The following is a 20,016-nucleotide window of genomic DNA, read 5'->3' as shown; positions in this document are numbered from 1 at the left end:
CCTCCCTTTTTACACTTCTTCTTGTTAGCTGTTTGACCTTTGTTTATCTCATTAAAAGAAAAAAAAAATTGCCCCATCTTATATAGATTATAACAAAAAGAAAGTAGTGAAAACATCAAGGGGATCTTAGGACTTATATATTTTAACAAGGTTGTATGTTAGTAAAGTTGAATGCGTGTTAATAGCCAAATACATCTTTTTGTATTTAGCTCTTTATCATTTTGGTAACTTTTATTATTTTGAAATTTTGTGAGATCTTGTGGGATTTACTTGAAGTTTTGACTTATATTTTATTGTGAGAAAATTGGACAAATAGGAGAAAAAATGAAAGTATACATATATCTTAGTACTTTTCGAACTAATCATTTTGTGGTCCAGTCTTATATAAACTCTTTATATAGGATACCCCTATTCACCTGTCTCCACATGAACAATATGGATCATATTGTTTGTGGTACTGTAACTCATGTAATAATTACAAAATGGACCATATATGTAGTGTCATCAGGATAAGACACCCAACCTTAACCATATACTGCAAACCTTTTAGGTCATTACTTGAACACGACCCACTTGTATGTCTACCACATACTGTTCAAATTTCATTAAATGACCTTGGATCTTAGTTTATTGGATTGAGTTAATGTTATCTAAAGGTCAAATAAAATACTTTTTATTTTATTAAATAAATAATTTGTATTTACAAAATTACAAATTACAAGATGAATGAAATTTAGGATACTAAATCCAACAATCTCCCACTTGTCCTAAAGCGAGTGGGGAGTACAGTATATAATATAAAGTACAATACAATAAACTCGGGTATCCTCTATACCCCAATATCTTCCACTTGCCCTAGACAAAATGACACATGTCCGTAAACCTAAGTGAGTCTCAAAAACCTTAGTCGTGAAAGCCTTTATAAATGATCGACAATGTTGTGCTCCGAAGAGATCTTTGTGACTATTACATCACCCCGTTGCATAATCTCCCTAATGAGATGATACTTGTGCTCGATGTGTTTTCCTCGTTTATGGCTTCGAGACTCCTTGGAGTTTTCCATAGTACCACTATTATCACAATATAGGATGATGGGCATTGACATGTTTGGAACAAATTTCAAACCTGTCAAAAACTTCCTAAACCAAACAGTTTCTTTAGTAGTTTTACAAGCAACTACATATTCCGCCTCCATGGTAAAGTCAGCAATGGAACCTTGCTTGATACTACGTCATACTATAGCCCATCCGTTAATTTTAAACATTAATACTAATGTGATTTATCGGAGTTAGTGTATCTTGTAAGGATCAAATCCTTAGCACCACACAATCATATAGTTTCTCGTTCTCCTAAGATACTTGAGAATAGTTTAACCATAATTTAGTAATCAAATCCTAGATTGGATTGATATCGACTGACTATTCCCACTGCATATCAAATCCTAGATTGGATTGATATCAATATCAACCATTGCCTGCTTACTGGTCAATGGATCCTCGACGTCATCATCTGGTATGACATTTTGAGTTTCTATTAAACCCAAATAATGAGCAAGTTGGGTTAACCCTCCCACTATGTCGAGGCTTCCTCAACTCTTGAGGAGGATGTGTGTGACTAGATGAAGCAACATCAACAACTCTTGTTGAAGTGCTTGGTTTTTTTGCAACCCTTGGTGAATATTCAGTAGATTCTTTGGAAAGCTCATCTAATACGATTTTACTTTTTGGTTTATGCTCCCTAATTTGGTCTTCCTCTAAGAAAGTAGCATTTGTCGATATAAATACTTTATTCTCTTTTGGATCATAAAAGAGACCACCTCTCATTTCTTTTGAGTATCCTACAAAGAGGCACAACTTTGAATGCAGTTACAATTTCTATGAATTAGTCACTTGTACATGGGTCAGACACCCCCAAATCCTGAGATGTCATAGTATAATTTTACGACCTCTCCATAGCTCAAAAGGTGTTACAGAAACACTCTTTGATGGAACATGGTTCAATAGATAGATTGCAGTCTCTACTACATAACCCAGAACGAGTTAGGTAGAGAGGCATAACTCATAATCGACCGAACCATGTCTAACAGAGTTTTGTTTCTCCTTTCACGTACACCATTCTATTGAGATGTACTTGGTCTGAGAGTTGTGATGTGATTCCATGTTCTATAATATAGTTTTGTAATCTCATACCATATACTCTCCAACTCGATCAGATCGAAGTGTTTTGATCTTTTTACCTAATAAATTTTCAATTTCAACTCTGTACTCCTTGAACTTTTCAAGTGTATCAGATTGTATTACATTAGGTAAACATACTCATATCTTGAATAATCATCTCTAAAAGTGATAAAATATTCAAATTGCCTTAACATTCATCGAACCACAGAGGTCTGAATATACAAGTTCCAAGAGTTCTTTGGCTTTATGACCTTTTCCAGTAAAATGTTGTGTTGTCATTTTACCTTTTAAAAAGAATTCACATACAAGCAAAGAATTTTCTTCTAACTCTTTTAGAAGACTATTCTTGACTATTCTTTCAATCCTCTTGAGATTTATATGACCAAGTCTTAGATGCCAAAGATGGGCATTTTCTTTTAGGGAAACTTTATCTTGTGTGGTTGCAGTGTTGAACATTTCAACGTTGTGGAGCATTTTAGATGCTAACAGTCTTAGCACATATAAGTTGTTTTCATTTATTGCAGAACAAATGTTAATACCATTTTTTAAGACAAATGTTTTATCGTAAATAAATTATTATTATAATCATGTTCCAATAAACAAGATATTGAAATTAAATTGCTTTTAAAATGAGGAACATAGTAGATATTGTCTAATAGTAAAAATTTAGAATAAAAAAACAATTTCAAGCTCCCAACTGCAACCGTTGAGATGATCTACCCCATTCTAACTCGTAGAGTCATGTCTTCAACCTCCAACTGCTGCTAGGAATTAGTTTCCTGTAAAGATGTCAAACATGGTTAGTGGTTCCAGAATCAATTATTCAGGTGGAATCGTCATGTTCCATAAACAAGTTTCTAAAACAAGTAAATCATGTTTACCTTCCTTTTCCTTCTTCTTTTCGGCCAAGAATTTTGGGTAGTTACATTACCAATGTCTATCCTGGTTGCAATGAAAATAGGTTCCCTTTGCAACTTTGACCTTTTTGCTCTTTTAAACAGCAACAGGTGAGGTAGCTTTATTCTTCCCCTTACCACTTTTCTTCTTCTTCCATTTCTTAGAGGCGGAGAAAGAAGGTGCAAACTTAGTCCCAGAGGTAGAACCTATATGGAAAATTTTCAAGGAATTGGCAACATTTGCCTCCCCGTGTTGTCTTTTGACTTTCATCAAGGACTCATAAGCCTACAGATCGTTGAGAAATGTGGCAAGATTGGATTCAACTTTGTTCATGACAACATTGCTGCGGAACTGAAGGTAACCCTTTGGAAGAGTTTCCAGAATAAAATTTACCTTGTTGGACTCGTCTATGATAGCCTCGTTCATCTCAGCCACATTGAAGTGGACCATCATATTAAGGTCATGCTCCCTAACAGATGATCTCTTGTTCATTCGGGCATTGAAGATATACTTCAGAGCACTATGCTTGAGATGTGGGGCCAGTTGGCCAAACATCCCATGCAATGACTCCATGATATCGCGTGCAGTGATCATGGGCTCATGCTTTTTGGCCAAGACTTTAGTCAAGCTTACCAAAATATAGACTCTTGCCTTATTGTTAGCCTTAATTCATCTGTCATAGGCTTCATGAACGTTTCGTGAAGAAGCGGGTCCAAGAATTGGAGGACATTCCTCTGTTAGGACGAATTTGAGGTCATTGATGACCAAACGTTGTTAATCATATCTTTTCAGGTTGCATAGTTTTCCCCCAGTTAATTTATCAATGCCAAGCAAAGAAATAACAGCGCTAATCATGATTTAGATGATGTTGATTCAAAACAAATTATCTATATTAGATATGCAAGAAAAAACTCATTTAATCCAATCAATTTAGCAAAATTCTAAATGAACTAAAACCATTTAAATTTTCAATGGTATTTCAGCGATTTAGATTAAATATCACCTTAGGGTATACAGTTATTCCTCACTGAATTGGGACATTCTCAATTAAATGTTACACCAGAATAACTCTTATTCCTATTAATTTAATTATCATTGATTTGGTCAAGAAATCATTAACCTCTTACTGTTTTCTTGTAAGTGTAACTCTTCATTTTCAATCCTATAGTCCTACCCCAATTAGTCTGCCTTAGGAAAGAACATAATTGGTGCAATTGACTATAGCGATCTTATCCATTTTTGGAGTTTGCTCAGTCTCTTTTCATGCAAACACCTTTCTAAGGGGGATGCTCTCAGGGCTCCATGAGGACGAGCATGAAAAAATATTGCAAACTAATGAAGGAGACCGTAGGATGTGTTGACACACGTCCTTCTCCCACTTACTATAAACACTTTTTCCATTCACCTTGATATTGATCCATGCAAATACCTTCCTAAGGGAGAGTGTGACCATGGCACCACAAGGTCGAGCATGGATCTCACAATGTGAACTTTTAGGGAGAACGTGGGTGAAAAAATTGATATATCATAATATCTCTTTTTCCTACCAATAAGTGTTTTAGAACCTCGGGTTTATTAACTTAGATAAAGTCGGCTAATTAATTTAACTAAGTCATATTTAATTTGCTCGATATAACATTTAAATTGAATAATGGGACAACATATGATTTGATTTATTAAACGTTTTAATAAATCAAATTATTTATTACATGCTTATAAAATATGGATGTAATAAATTTAATTTGGTCCAATTTGATATTATAAGTTAAGTCCAATTGAGCCCAAAGATGGGCTTAACTTGGTTCAAAATGCCAACTTAGGCCCTCGTCTAACCTAATCCAATTAATTGGACCTAGAAGCCAGGTCCATGAACCAACCAAGCCCAAGCCCACGAGACTCACCTGAGAACCCTATAAATAGAAGAATTCTCTTCAACTTGGTCAACAATTCTACATCATGGAGAGAATTCTCTACGATTAGAAGACTCCTGAAGACTAGACCACTCTTTAAAGCTCAAGTCCTGAGGATACTTGCATTCATCCAAGACTTCAACTTCAAAAACGCTTCCTCAAATCAAGCTACACATTCAACTAAAAGAGAATAAAAAAATCAAATACTAGAGATTGAACCACATCTACATCAAATCTATATCAACACAAGTTCAACTCCACAAAATAAGCTCTCCAGAAACCTTGTGCACACAATAGCCAGTGATATATGATAGTAGTCTATCACTGTCTATCAATATCTATCATTATCTATCAATGATAGACGGTGACATTTTGTTATATTTGTATATATTTTGTTTCATTTTTCTATATTTGTATGTATTTTGTTTCATTTTTCTATATTTGTAAACAACCATTAAAAATAAGTACTAGTAACCTTTAAAAGGTTCACAAAAATATTATATGCAAAACGACACAGAAATTCATACCATCAAATCTTCTTTTTTTCTCTACAAGTCAACTCCATTTTTCTAATCGAAATTTCCTAGAGACAATCATTTTTAAGAATGTTTTTAAATATAGAAAAATTATTAAACATATTTTTCAATATAGCAAAATTTCACAGACTATCACTAATAAATAGTGATAAACACTAATCACAGACACTGATATATCTATCAGTGTCAATGATAGCAATTTTGCTATATTTAAAAATATCTCTAGCAGTTTTATCATTTAAAACAATTAAAATTTCAAAAAGCGACATGAAACCTTTGGCAACAAGTAGTTTGAACATTTAAACTTCAACTCAAAATTCATATAAACATTACAACTAAGTTCTAAGAATTTAAAAAATATAATATTTGGCGGATTGGCCATCAAGCAGTAGTCACCGTACTGCCACTTGAAAAAGGTAAAAACATGTGTAGAACAATAAACAAAGAATAAAACATACATCAAAGCATTTGAAAGGTTAACACAGCTACATGTACGCAGAATCATTCAGGACAAAGTAATATCGACCTTAGTTCCTATTCTCCAAGTATTTAGAATCCATGTTGATGGGATAGAGATCACTGGCAGTTGTTGAAGAACCAGTCCACGGTCCATCCATCGTCAAACTTTGCGTCTGGCTCTCACTTGTTGCTTGCCCTTTCTGGCGATAAATCTGGCTCCACATTGCATTCACATCTTGTTTTGAGACACTGGGATCTGAAACCACCTCCTTCACAGCAACCTTCCCTTCCAACATGCTCACCACTGATGACATGGCAGGTCTATCGGCAGCAATGACGTTCGTGCATTGGAGAGCAATATTGATCATCGTCATTGCCTCTATCTTGTTGAAATCAGAGCCTAACCGTGGATCGACAAGCTCTAATAAACTGTCTCTCTCTTTTAAAGTATTAGCCTGACAAAACAGGATACAAATGACTTCAATTTCCTAGGACTAATGCCAGGGTTCATTTACAAGTATAAAAATCGTGTTTAAGCAGCAATCAGCTGGAACAGAGAATAGGGATTGATAGAAAGCATTTTTCCCATAGCAGATAAGGACTAGAATGTAACTAAGTTGGCTATGACAAACTCTAGCTCCACATGATATATTATATTACACAATAGATAAGCAAGAGAGTAAAAGATGGCATTAACTCACATGGTCAAGAAGGTAAAAGCAATCATCCTTGGCTCGGAAACTTGTGTTGCTTCGACCACTGACTATCTCCAACGCAACAATGCCAAAGCTATACACATCTGCCTTGTCAGTTAAGTAGCCTCGCATGGCGTATTCTGGTGCCATATACCCACTGCAAAATATGGTGTAATGGGGTGAATATTTGGATTATATATTTGTCAAATAAACTCAATTTAAAGAAAGTATATCCTCTCACTATTTTATGTGCTAGCATCTAGGTTACTCTAATATTCCCCTCGCGCAATCATTCAGACTAAAAACCTTTTCTCTAATCATTTCTCTATATTATAAAAACATGGGGAAGAATAGAAGCAAATTTCACCCAGGGTAACTCACAAGGTTCCAGCAACCCGGGTGCTGATATGTGTATTTTCTTCTTCATCCAGCTTCGCCAAACCGAAGTCGGAAATCTTGGGGTTGAGATTTTTATCAAGCAGAACATTCGTAGCTTTGATATCTCGGTGAACGATCTTCAGTCTTGACTCCTCGTGAAGGTATGCTAAACCTCTAGCTATACCAACACAAATCTTTTGCCTAGTTGGCCAATCCAATTTCAGTTGACATTCTTCAGGACCTACAATATAATAAATTTCTAGAGATGTTTATTAAATCCATTAATGTCATCATCGACAGATTAAAATAATTTATGAAGATTGATCGTCAGAAGTAGCAAGGAAATATTTTACCGAATAAAGCCCGAGCAAGGCTATTGTTTTCCAGATACTCATATACTAGCAAAAGTTGATTTCCTTCAATACAACATCCGTAAAGCTTCACTAGATGCGGGTGCTGCAATGCAGATATCATGCCTATCTCATTCACAAATTCACGATTTCCTTGCTTTGATTTTGAAGAAAGTTGTTTCACTGCAATTACGGTGCCATCAGCAAGAACACCCTGCAGTTCCAAAAGACAGAACTTCACACCAAAAATATAAAAATTTATGAAATAAAAAATTTTGAAATAATGAAATCCAAATGACAGTAACACCTTGAAAACAGGACCAAAACCGCCTTCTCCAATCTTATTGGCAGCATCAAAATTGTTAGTGGCAGCTCTGATTTGCCTTAATGAAAATGAACCTGTTCCTAGATCTAGACCCTTCAACTCTGCAATACAGACATTTAAGTGTGAAATAATTAGTTCACAATTCCTTCCATTACCTCATATGTGCACAAAGTCTCCAACAAAATTGTATCCTTTTCAATGGTCAAAATTGTCTCATTCAACACAATTTGACCTGATTTTTCTATCAGCATAATGATGAGGACGTTTTCAATATAGGACAAAATATGTGATACATTAACATCCACAACTGTGCCAATGTAGCTAACGTTAGAACTGAAGACAGGTTGAAAAAAAAAATCTGAAAGAATGGTATAGCTATGTTCAATTAATAACACAAAGAATCTCACGACACATGCTTTGAAATTACCTTGCTCAAGTGTGCTTGTCTTTCTTAGGCAGCCTCTCCACCACAACACTCCAAGAACCAAGATGACAATGAAGAGCACAGCAACCACAATTCCAACCACTGCACCGGCAGATATGGCGTTTCCACCTTCTGATGGTGGCTCAAAGTCTGCTTGGAGTGAGGAGAAACAATAATGACATCGTTTGATAATGTTACAGGAGACTACATGGCTCTTATGATCTTGAATTGAAAAAATGGGTCTACCTACCAGGATCAACAGAAATGGCGGAAATTAAAGGACCATAAACCCCTCTCACAGGGATTGCATTTGACCCCTTCCCAGCCCAAAATAGGCGAATCTCTATAGTACCATTAGTCACAGAAACTGTGAATTTCTTTACAAAAGGTTTGCCAATACCACCTGCTGCATCTGCAATATTAAAATCCTTCATCTCCAGCTTTCCCTGCAATATTGATATAAATCAAGCAACTTTCAAGAGAATGAAGTAATCAGAAGCTAACAATATAGAAACCTATATACAAAGATATCAGATAATAATGTTTTTACCTGAACGTACACATCAAAGTAGCGTCTGCCAAGGCTTCTGTATGTTTCATCATTAGTAAACATTATCTCAGCAAAATGGAGGCTTACTGTGTAGTTTCCAGTACCCAAGCAAAATGCATAATAAGTAAGAGAGATTGGAGAAATGCGTGCCCTCGTGTACAATTCAGGATTTGGTATTGAGAGAGCAGATGAGTTTAATGCAATAAAATCATCTGTTGCACGATCATCGTCCATAAAACTACCAGTGTTGCTAAATCCCCAATTTTCTCCTCCTGAAAAAAACAATGATGGTTTTCCAGTGTTTGTATCCGCATCAAATTTGGTTGTTCCGTTGATTATTTCTTCCTTCCCACCACAGTTGATATGGACAGAGTACCAAGCTGCAAGGAACAAACACCACATTAGTTATGATTAAAAGATAAATTGAATGAACAGAATATGTATTCTTGCAGAATCGTTATTTTTCATATCATTGCCATCCCACTGCCTTCTTCTTCGAACAAAGAACCCAGCCCTCCCCTTCTTTTTCACCACACTTTTCTTTGCAGAGTTTATGAAAGCCATGATCAAGATGGGGAATCTAAGCCCCCTCACTGACTTCAATAGACAGATTCGAAACAACTGCAGACTCCTGAGTTCCTAATTACAATTCTACATTATCTTGTATGAATAACGCTAATTTAGCACATTAATTATTAGCACTCCTACAAGAAAGGTTACCCGCTTTATGATTAATAAATTGTCTAGGACTAGATTGTTCATTTCTGAAACTCAGGAACCAATTTGAAACAAACTTTAAACTTTAGGGATCAAAAGTGTAATTTTTTCATACAACTACTAGTCTATACCAGTTTTACAATTCCTCCAATAAAAACAAGGCGATGAAAACAAGATTTCAACTCACTTTTTTGACACCCGCCTAAACATGAAACTTTTCCACTGCAAAAAATAAAAGAAAAGAAAAGAAAAGAAGCTCGGTGGTCATTAATAATATTAGACAATTCAAACAACAAGTGGACTCAAAATTAGAGAAGAACTTACGAATTATTGTCCTGTGAAGAGCTTGCAAACAGGTTCCTACACGGAGAAAGAAAGATTGGATAAGGTATTTCTCATCAGCAATAAAAAAAGTTGCATAGGGGTATAAGCATACTTACAAATTTCGTGATTGGCAACCAATGTTCTGACCATTTCTCTGATTAAATTTGTTATAAGAGATATCACTAGGGAAAAAAATGAATAATGAGATTTAATATTTTCCAGATAGCAAGAACAAATACTTTTCTTTCCACATCATCCTAAGAAAAATAAAAACATAGAAATGGTAATCAAAGCCACAAACTATATTAAACCTCTTAAACTGTTAACTTTTTCGTAAAGAACATCTTCAAATGTCGATTATTCATAAAAGAAACTAAACAAAAATTAAAAAAAAACTCTAATCATCTACAAACAAATTTCCCTTTTTATATCACTGGAAAAAGAAATGATTGTTTAATGCACACAAGATGATTTTTCCTTTCCAAGTATTGGTGTAATAAGATATTATTTGTTCTCTTCTCTCTCTTTCTGAATATTTTCCCTTTATTTAGAAATAAAGACTCGTCTCTTTTCAGTTTTAGCACCTCAGTCCCAATTCATGTAACCAGAAAGCATTTGGAAAAGAAACTTACATGTTTTCTCCTTCATTTAGCATCCAAGTGGGCACGGATCCATTTAGCAAATTTCCAGTTAGATATCTAAACAAGAACATATCAGATTAGTAGGGCAATTAATACGCTTTTGACAAATAAGGAACGAGGAAATACTATTGTCGGTTCATATTCTGGCAGTTTACATGAGAGTCTGAGACCAAGCTCGATTCAGGGCATTATTCGTAGTGCTACAGTATATTAGTAGGTTACCATTCATATAATTGCCAAGTTAATTTACTACACCAATTCATAGAAAGAATGAATTTCGGCCATTGATCAAGATTCTCCTAGTTATGTAAAGCGGCTACCAAGGATTTAGGTATAGAATTTCAAGTTTCTGATTACATTACTTACATGGTATCCACTTTCTTTAGCACTTCAAAGCGGTCAGGTATTTGTCCAGTAATTTTGTTGAAGCTGAAGTCTCTACAGAAGAAATTGAGCAAAACAATAGCAAAAAAGTATTGTCAGTCAACAAGTTTGTTCCCAGCATGCACAGATCTGGATCCTGGATATCTAAGAATGGCATATGGAAACTTTATCAACATAAATAAGGAAATTTTTATTTAACATTGTATGTAAAATCATAATACAGAAACAACATTACTTATTAAAAATTCAAAGAAACGGAAAGTATGAGCTCCAATTTGAATTTTAGGTTTCTTGGATTCAAATTATTTCTATTTAGATTCGAATTTTCTTTGGGCAGAGAAAAGGAGAGAAAAATTACTTGACAAGTGTGCAATCTTTACTTTTATTATGGATCTAGTTAGAGGAGTCTTTTTATTCTCTTTCTTTTTTTATTTTTTTCTTTCTTCTTTAAAGGTCGGCACAACATATAGAGTAAGAGTAAAAGTTTCAGCATTGTTGGAGTATAAATGTAAAATACTATGATAGATTCATCACTTCTTTCAGTCAGTTCAATCTAGGGCACTACACATAATTTGCCTCACTTTCAGAGAGAACTTGTCATTCCTTTGGAAATGTGTATCAATTCTTATGAACTAATAAAAATCTTCTAGTTTCTGATAAAACAAGGCCATGTTAAAGTTGGATTGATACGTTATGAAGTGAATTTGGGTTGAAGAGGCTGCTGAATACTTTAAAAAAAAAAAAAGATTTTAAAATAATAATTACAAAAAGTTATCAAGAAAAACATAAGCAAATCTGTTTGTTTTCTTTTTCAAATCTTATTGAGTTTTTAGTTCCAAAAATTTTTCACTATGAGACAACATTAACTTTTAAAATTTCAATAACTGATCCAAGGAAGTTACTTTTACTATTTTAACATAAACTACAGAATATTCTTTGTTTACTTTTATTGATGAAAATAAAGGACAGATGCACACATTTCTTTCGAATGGGCTTCTGTGAAGTGATAGTAATGCAAAAAGTTAGGGTAATGCAATATCTCATTGCAAGAAATTTAAACTATCTTCTGAAAATTCATAAGACTGCGATTATAATCATGATATGGCATCTAGACAGAGTAGAGAGTAACATTTTACTGACAAGGTTTTCGATGATGCCAACCAAGCAAGATTGTCAGGCAGCATCCCAGTTATGTTGCAACTCCTCAATATCCTATAGACAAACAGAAACCAAATTAATAGCTTGGAATAATTACACGGATATCTTCAAGTTTTCACATAGGGATTAACTTACAGGACTTTCAAATTTGTCAAAGAATTAAGGGATGGAAAGGGTGATGAACCTCCATTCAAGTCGCTGATTCTCCTGCGTTGTTCAACTCAAATGTGAGTAAATAGGAACACAAAGTACTTTGACTTACGAGACAACAAGAAATACTAAGCAAACTAACACATCGGTTAATTTTGTCAAAAGTCCAATTTCAGAAGGAATTGGCCCACTCAACCCGCTTGCCTGAATAGCTCTGTCACAATTAAATTATTTCAGTAAGAATTCTTAGAATAGAAACCAAGAAAAATATAAAGTAGTTCGATTAGAGAAAATTTCTCACACTTTTACAAGATTCGTCCAATTTTGAATAAACTTAGGTATTGGCCCTTTAAAGTGATTATCACTAATTCGACTGCAATGTAACAAATAGAAAGTTTGTTTTATTCGTTAATTCATTCATTTAATCAAAATCAAACAAATGAAATGAAGGGTGGAAGAAGATTTCAAAAGCTTACAAGTCCGTCAATGAGGCTATCTTTGCTAGGGAAGGTGGGATCTCCCCAGAAAAGTTGTTTGAGGTAAGAAGTCTGGATTACAACAAACAACCAATAGTAGTAAATAAAAAAATTATTAAAAAAAAAAAAAAAAGATCATCAGCAAGCTCTCCTGATGCCCAAATCATTACAACTAGAGACAACTTAAACCAATTACTTAAAAGAAAATTGACGATCTTACAATCTTGATAAGTTGGTCAAGTTCCCAAGTTCTGGAGGTATAGTTCCAGAGAAATGATTCATTTCCAAAACCCTAAGCGATCAAACATGTAACATTAGTCTTCTACACCAACTCATTCAAAACCCAAAATTGGGAAACAAACAATTGAGGATTATAAAGAACTTACAAGTCTGTAAGAGTGCTGATGTTTCCAATCGTTTCGGGGATTGGACCCGTCAATCGATTTCCAAGAAGGGAACTGCAAAATTACCCATAAACACAAAGCCATATGAATCAAATTATGAACCCCCACATTAGAGAAATATAGGGACAGAAAATACATTTTGACAAGCTTGGTTGAACCCCATTCTGGAGGAATTGGACCGCTGAGATAGTTGCGGGTGAGATCACTGAATTAACAGAGAGAATAAACAAGGAATTGATTATGATGGGCAATTTCATTAACGAGCAAACGAGAAAAGATCAGAGAAATTAAGCAACGAAAAGTACGTACAGTTCCTGCAGGAAAGGCAACCTCACAATTTGCGGAGGCAGAGTACCTGGAAGGCTCTGCGCCTTCAGAAGACTGCAAACCCATGCCACCAACTCATTAATTCATACATCAAATTGATTTTTGAAATTTTACATACTTTTTTGAAATAAATAAATAAAATTTTGCATGTTAGCACCAACTCATTAGTTATTTGTGCTAATTTATTTTTTTAAAAATTGTTAATAAAATAAAAATTTTCACGTATAAAAAAAATGTCAAATTATTTATCAAAATAATAAAAAAATTGATAGACACCGATAGATTTTTTATCAGCGACTTCTACCAATTTCTATCATTGATAGACACAGATAGATTTTTATCCGTCTCTATCAAAGAAAATTAAAATTTTACATGTAAATAATTTTTCTTATTTTTACGTAAATTGAAAAGAAGAAAAAAATAAATGTACTTACTTCTTGCTTTTTATTGAACTTCACACATAAATATACTCAAGACCTCTGTTATTTAATATGTAAAAGTTTGACGATATATTTAAAATTGATCCAAGTTTTCTTTTACGTATAATAAAGAAGTAGAAGATTCAAACTCTCCGGTTCGAAAAAAAGTAGTACGTAAATTATCGTTGAATTATGCTCACGATGACAAATTAATCTAGTAAAAATTAAATTCATTAAAAAAGACGTGTTTAAGACTTTTAACTTTTAGCACAATTTTCTTTAAGATGACTTTTACGTACAATTAATAATTATATAATAACACAAAGAAATTATTGATTATACATTAATATTTAAATTTGCAAGTAACAGGAAAGCCATCACGTGGATTTAGAGTTAACCGAGGCTGGGGTCAAATAAGAACCGCGGTTAGGGTCAAACCAAAGGCAGAGCCGCAGCCCATCAAGTGGGACCATGAATCCTACATGGCATTGTTGACTAGTCAACTATATTTATTTTTGTTAATAATTTGTATTTTATTTATATGTCCAGTTATCCAGTTGTCAACGTGGGACCTGAGTCGTATTGAAAAACCAGGAATTAGTTGGCAAACATACGCGGCAGCCGTTTTTTAATTTTAATTTAATTTTTTGTTTTTTTTCCTTTTTAAATTTTCAGATTTTGATATTGATAACTAAATCAAATGCCAAGTTGTCTTTTTTAATTTAATTCAGATAGTAAAATATAAACAAAATTATATTGTTCATCTTTACTATCAAGATCATTTGCAAAATTTATAATTATGCGTGGATGTAAAATTTCATAAATGACGGTCAATTTTGTATCATATGTCTCAAATATTTTTTAGATCATTTAAATTTATCTTAGTCAATTCGATCTGAGGATATTTTTTAAGTTATATTTGTTTTTACAATAAAAACGAGTCAAAATAACTCTTTTGTAAATTTTGTTAAGGACAACAAATGCGAAAGATTGAAATTTGAACCCGATAAAAATACATATTAATTGTTGTATTATTACGAGCTAAAAACTCCCTACGTGAGATGTTATTAGCCCAATCAACTTCAATCATTTTAATTCGGCAACAATAATTAAAATGCACTAACAAAAAGCAATAATTAAAGCATTAATCATTTATTTTTTGGGGGTAAAAAAATGTTGCATCATCCAAAAACCCATTGATAGAGATTTGTTTAATAGTTTTAAATGTTAATTATTCATATTAAAATAAATAAATAAAATGCCATAACCTCCCTAAATCAAAGAAATCATTCATTAAGAAATTGACTTATTCTGCAAATATTTAGGCACTGTTAGTAATAACTGTGTTCTTAATTTTTTGTTCTGGAAAAGCCAAACTTGTACTAAGACGTTATCTGCTTTTAAGTTTCCGTTTATACATTTTTTAAACCATGGAAAAATCAGGAAAAAAAATCTAAAATTATGTTTAAAAAAATGTGAAATTAACTAAAATTTAAAACAAAAAAAACAAAAAAATAAATAAATACCAGTTTATCTAATAACGATTTTAGTTTTGAAATTCATGTTGTTTTCTTATAAACTTTCATATTATCCTTCTAACATCTAACAACCACCTGAATTTTGTAAAAACTATTTTCTTTTTAATCAAATAAAAAAACAGTTAAAAAACCATTTTGATTTTATATCTTAGAGTTTGTTTCAATTATCCAATTTTAATCGTCTATGTACTTTTAATAAATCTCTCGAATTTAGTATTTATTGAAATTGGTGAAAGGATAATAATAATTTTATTACCAGTAAATAGAATACAATATGTCTTAAAAATTTAGAGTAGAAATGGGGTTTTTAAAAATGAACAACAAATTAGTAAGGATGATAAAAAGAGTATTTATAAGTTATAAGTTTAATTTAAATTTATAATTTTTTCTTTTAAAAAAACGTTATGATTGATCTTTAAAAAAATAAATAAATAAATTTAAAATTATATTAAAAAAATGGAAAAAGAGAGAAACGTACATGTTAGTGACGTGACAGACGGTATTATTCTGGAAGTTGCAGTTGCAGGTGACGTTATTGGCAAAACTAGTGTCGAATTGTTTAGAATTCGATATCCAACCGCTACTAACGCCGCCGCATGGATCGGCGGTGAAATCCCAGTCCGGCTTCCCCAATGTCTTTCCGATCTCCTTCAACGCTTCAACTGAAGAAATCAAATCAAAATCAGACCGAGAAACCGACTCCGAGAATCACATACAGTTCCAGATCTAAGTACCTTCGTCGGCGGGCAGCCGTGCGGCGCCGGAAGTCAGGGCTTCGAAACAGAGAGATGAGAGAAAAACGACGGCGAGAAATCGAGCCAACAGCATGGCTCGGCGAACGGCGAACGGCGACGGCGACTGTGAATTTGGATGAGTGAAGAGGAGAGAGAGAGGATTATTAAAGAATTGCAGTTTTGAAATGAAAAGAGATCACACTGAATTTCAATTTAATACAATGAGAAACAGACAAAGTCAACTTCTACTCCCGAGGTCTCTTCCCAATTCATATTTTTATAGGCCTTAAACAACTTATCACTACAAAATTTTTCACTATTTTTACTATAAATACACTTATTCTCATAATTATATAATTAAATAACAGAATTTATAGGGTTTTTATTTTTTCACAGGTGACCCTTTTTAAAATGTTTTTTTTATGATTTATAGCCCATCTCTCAAATATATGAATTCTAACTTTACTTACGTCACATTCCACTACCACTTTTTTATAACTATTACATTAGGGATGGTCATATTGCAGCATTGAAGGCCATCTCTATTGCGATTTCCATTTTGTTGTATTTTTTGGTGAGAAAAATAAGGTCGTGATAGAGATAGATGGTGTTAGGGCTACACATGGTCATCCCAACCCAATACGTTAGAATATGTACAGTTTGTTTGTTGTGCTTTCGTTAATTTTCTCCTCAGTTAGTTGTGTTTGTGTAAAAGAAAAATAGAGATAGTCATCACATTAGAGCTACCATACCCATGGTCATCCCTAATGTGATATATTATAAAAAAAACGATAGTGGGTATGATGTAAGCAAAAAAGTTAGAATTCATATATTTATGAAAGGTGGGAGTCATCAATCATAGATATGCTTGGAAATTGATCATCTATATAAAAATTTCAATTTTATAACATTTTTCGCACTCCAGGCCCAGGTTCGATCCTTAGCTCTCCCATTTTTTTCTTTTTTATTTTTTTTTTCTATTTTACCATACCTATTTATATTTTTTATATGAAATTGAATAGAAATATGTCCATGTTTTATTTTTTTAATTAATTCCAAAATTCGAAGTTAAATCATTAGAAAGTATAAATATATTTAATTAAAAAAAACCCTTAGTTAGAGATAAGTTTCTTAAGTAAATTAAACGACCTTAATGAAGTTATCACGAGTAGTATATAACTATGTAGTTTTGTTATCGGTTTAATAATACACAGAAGTTCTAAGTTATTGTGTTAAATCATTTTCTTATTCTTCTATAAATTACTTTTACATAGATGAAACTATTTTCTTATATTTTGTTAATGCATTAATTTTTTTTATTATTGTTTCAATGAATTGTCATTAATTAGAGCATTTAAAATGTTGACATTGTTATTTTATCAATATGATTTTTTAATAACAAAAATTTAAAATTTAAAATATAATTTTATAATTATATATATTATATGAAAAAATATTGTAAAAATAGTTTAATTTTATTTTTATTTTTTTAAAAAAGGAAAATCTATAAGAATCTTCCAAACTTATTTTTTTTTTTAACCAAAAACAATTACCAAACATATCTCTTATTTTTTGTTTTTTTAAAAAAACCAGAACACTAACCAAACACATATGACTTTTACTTTTTAAATAGAAACAAAAAGTCAAATGGTTAATTATAAAACGGGTCTAAACGTTTATAATCATTCTATTTTAACTTTATATTTTTATAATATTATATAATATATAGTCTTTCAATCTTCCATAAATTGTTTTGATCATTAATAATTATTAAATACAAAAACTTATTTCATACTGTGTTAGAAAAGTATTAGTATTATATCCAAAATTTCAAATTTATAAAAATATCAACACACATATTGAAGCAAAAGTTTTAGAAATATAAATGTCCTTTAGTATATATATAATAAGCAATCTTGAAGGGGGAAAAAAATATATTGCACACTAAACGACGCGGTTTCGATCATGGTAATGAAAATAATTGGTAATGCATGGGATCAATCAAAACGTCGTCGTATTGGGTATAAAATTGGATACAAAATTACGATTTGCACCCTGGAATTAGTTGAAATTTGGTGATGCTATAAATAAAAGTGGGTGATAGGGGAAGAAAGATGGAAGTCTGACTTTATAGACATCTAGGATTTATCAATTTAAGATATATTTTTTTAAAGTAGTCTTATTTATTTTTCTAAAAATTAAATTTGGGAGTTGCTGTCATTTATTTAAAATCAGATTAGTTTGAAAAAACTATTATTTTAGGTCTATAACTATTTGATTTTTTTTTTTTGTTTTTTTCTTAAAAATTAAGTTTATAGACACAACTAGTATCTCCAAAATTCTTCATTTGTTATCTCCATTTTGTCGTTTAAAAAACAAGCAAACTTTTAAAAACTAAAAAAATAACTTTGAAAAAGCTATTTTTGTTTTTGGAATTTGGTTAAAAATTCAACTATATTTAACAAAGATGCATATTGTTATAAGAAATGACGAAGAAATAGACTTAATTTTCAAAAACTAAAAATAAAATAAAATAGTTACTAAATTTGACCTAATTTTTTTAAAAAAAAATCTTAATATTTTCCATATTTTATTTGGAGGGTCCCACACAATAATGTTACAAAAATACTACTGTTAAAAAAAATTTGTTTGGGTTCTTTTCTCTTAACCATTTAAATCCTTCTATTTCTGACCTTTTTTTCAACTTTCATTTGAGAGGATTTATGGTGTGATTTCTGGTAAAACCATAGGAAAAAGTGAAAAATGCTTTTAAAGATAGAGAATACGATAATTTTCAAGTGGATTTCAAACGAAAGGAATGTTTGTTGAAATTTACATAGAAATCTCGTAAGGATTCGACTTCAAACGAGAAATTCCTTTTAAAAATAAGGCTTGAATATTTTCTTTGCAAAGTCGAAGATTTTTTTAAAATAATTAAATTTCGTGTAAATTTTTATGTATAAACATTTTTTTGGCTAAGAGGAAATAAGTCATATATGTATGTATGTATGGTTCTTCACTAGGATATTTCTACGTGAGATCTCTATTAATAAAATTAAAAAAAAGTAAGAAAGACGTTAAAAAACCAATTTTAAAAAAAGATGTAAGTTCTAAAAGAACAAAAACTATTTTTAAGTTCCAAATAACAATTTATTTTGTATATTTGATGACTCTGAGTATAGTATTTATTATATTTCTAATGTATGTGTTGTGCTTTATTTGCAGTTTTCTATTTCTAACATAAATAGAAAGTAATTAGTGATTTTCTATTTCTTGAAATTGCAATTAAAAAGTGGTTGCTATATTTAAGTAGGGTTAATTAGCATGTATTAATTTTCTTGGTTGTACTAATATTTTAAATGATTTATTTTCAAATCTATATCTATTGTACTAGATAGATTTTTAAATATTTCTTCTTTTAAGGGACTATGATATCGATGCTTCAAAATATGATTATTGGTGAAGATTAGTTTAATCTTAAATTCAATCCAATTCAATATTAAGCCTAATAATTACTTACTCCAATCTCTAAAATTTTAACTAGTCTCTATCGTATTTATATATTTATTTCATTTCTAATTCATCCAATATTAGTTACTCTTACTAGTCATCTCATGTAATTATTCTTAAAATTATGTCACATCCCCGTTTCATGTTAATAGCAAATGAAATATAAAAACCATATATTCAAAATTATCTATAAACTATTTAAAATTTTGGAGTCAAAACAAAGAAAAATAAATAAATAAATAAATTTAAAATAATTATTATTATAAAAAAATAATAAAGAAAAAAATAAAGGCGTGATCCTAGAAGTATGAGAATGAAAATAAGTTTTGTAACTTTCAAAATAGTTTTTCTTAGGGTTAAAAATCATTTAAGTTCCTAAGTAATGATTCAATCCTTAAAATTTGTTTAACAATTTAGTCATTGAACTTTACTATGTGACAATTTAATCTTTGTATTTTAAAATTTGTAACAATCTCTATTATAAAAATTAGTGCTAAGATTTAATAGGTTTTATTGCATAAATAAATCGATAA

General features: G+C 31.6%; 1 protein-coding gene across 1 annotated transcript; it reads right to left on the bottom strand.

Annotated features, from left to right (window-relative positions):
• Positions 1 to 5,795: 5,795 nt before the first annotated feature.
• Positions 5,796 to 16,318, bottom strand: LOC120085964 (putative leucine-rich repeat receptor-like serine/threonine-protein kinase At3g14840). The gene is made up of 24 exons (XM_039042321.2): positions 15,974 to 16,318; positions 15,718 to 15,901; positions 13,265 to 13,336; positions 13,092 to 13,160; positions 12,938 to 13,009; positions 12,772 to 12,843; positions 12,552 to 12,623; positions 12,377 to 12,448; positions 12,218 to 12,289; positions 12,061 to 12,132; positions 11,908 to 11,979; positions 10,750 to 10,821; positions 10,375 to 10,440; positions 9,859 to 9,924; positions 9,743 to 9,778; positions 9,606 to 9,640; positions 8,702 to 9,081; positions 8,402 to 8,597; positions 8,155 to 8,301; positions 7,710 to 7,828; positions 7,406 to 7,616; positions 7,056 to 7,293; positions 6,681 to 6,831; positions 5,796 to 6,434 (listed from the first exon to the last, which is right to left on the bottom strand). The coding sequence occupies exons 1-24, from the start codon at positions 16,065 to 16,067 to the stop codon at positions 6,048 to 6,050; spliced, it is 3,027 nt and encodes a 1,008-aa protein (XP_038898249.1). The 5' UTR covers positions 16,068 to 16,318; the 3' UTR covers positions 5,796 to 6,047.
• Positions 16,319 to 20,016: the final 3,698 nt, after the last annotated feature.

Source organism: Benincasa hispida, chromosome 9, assembly GCF_027475165.1.
Source record: "Benincasa hispida cultivar pf3 chromosome 9, pf3_genome.v1.1, whole genome shotgun sequence".
Classification (NCBI taxonomy): domain Eukaryota; kingdom Viridiplantae; phylum Streptophyta; class Magnoliopsida; order Cucurbitales; family Cucurbitaceae; genus Benincasa; species Benincasa hispida.
This window is presented reverse-complemented; position numbering and strand designations above follow the sequence as displayed.

What these genes read in the sequence shown, in the direction of transcription:
- LOC120085964 (XM_039042321.2), bottom strand. Translation starts at nt 16,067, where the DNA reads ATGCTGTTGGCTCGATTTCTCGCCGTCGTTTTTCTCTCATCTCTCTGT. An exon ending in TCAACCAAGCTTGTCAAAAT is followed by an intron (nt 13,010 to 13,091) that starts GTATTTTCTGTC and finishes GTAATTTTGCAG; the next exon opens with TTCCCTTCTTGGAAATCGAT. An exon ending in ATCAGCACTCTTACAGACTT is followed by an intron (nt 12,844 to 12,937) that starts GTAAGTTCTTTA and finishes TTGATCGCTTAG; the next exon opens with GGTTTTGGAAATGAATCATT.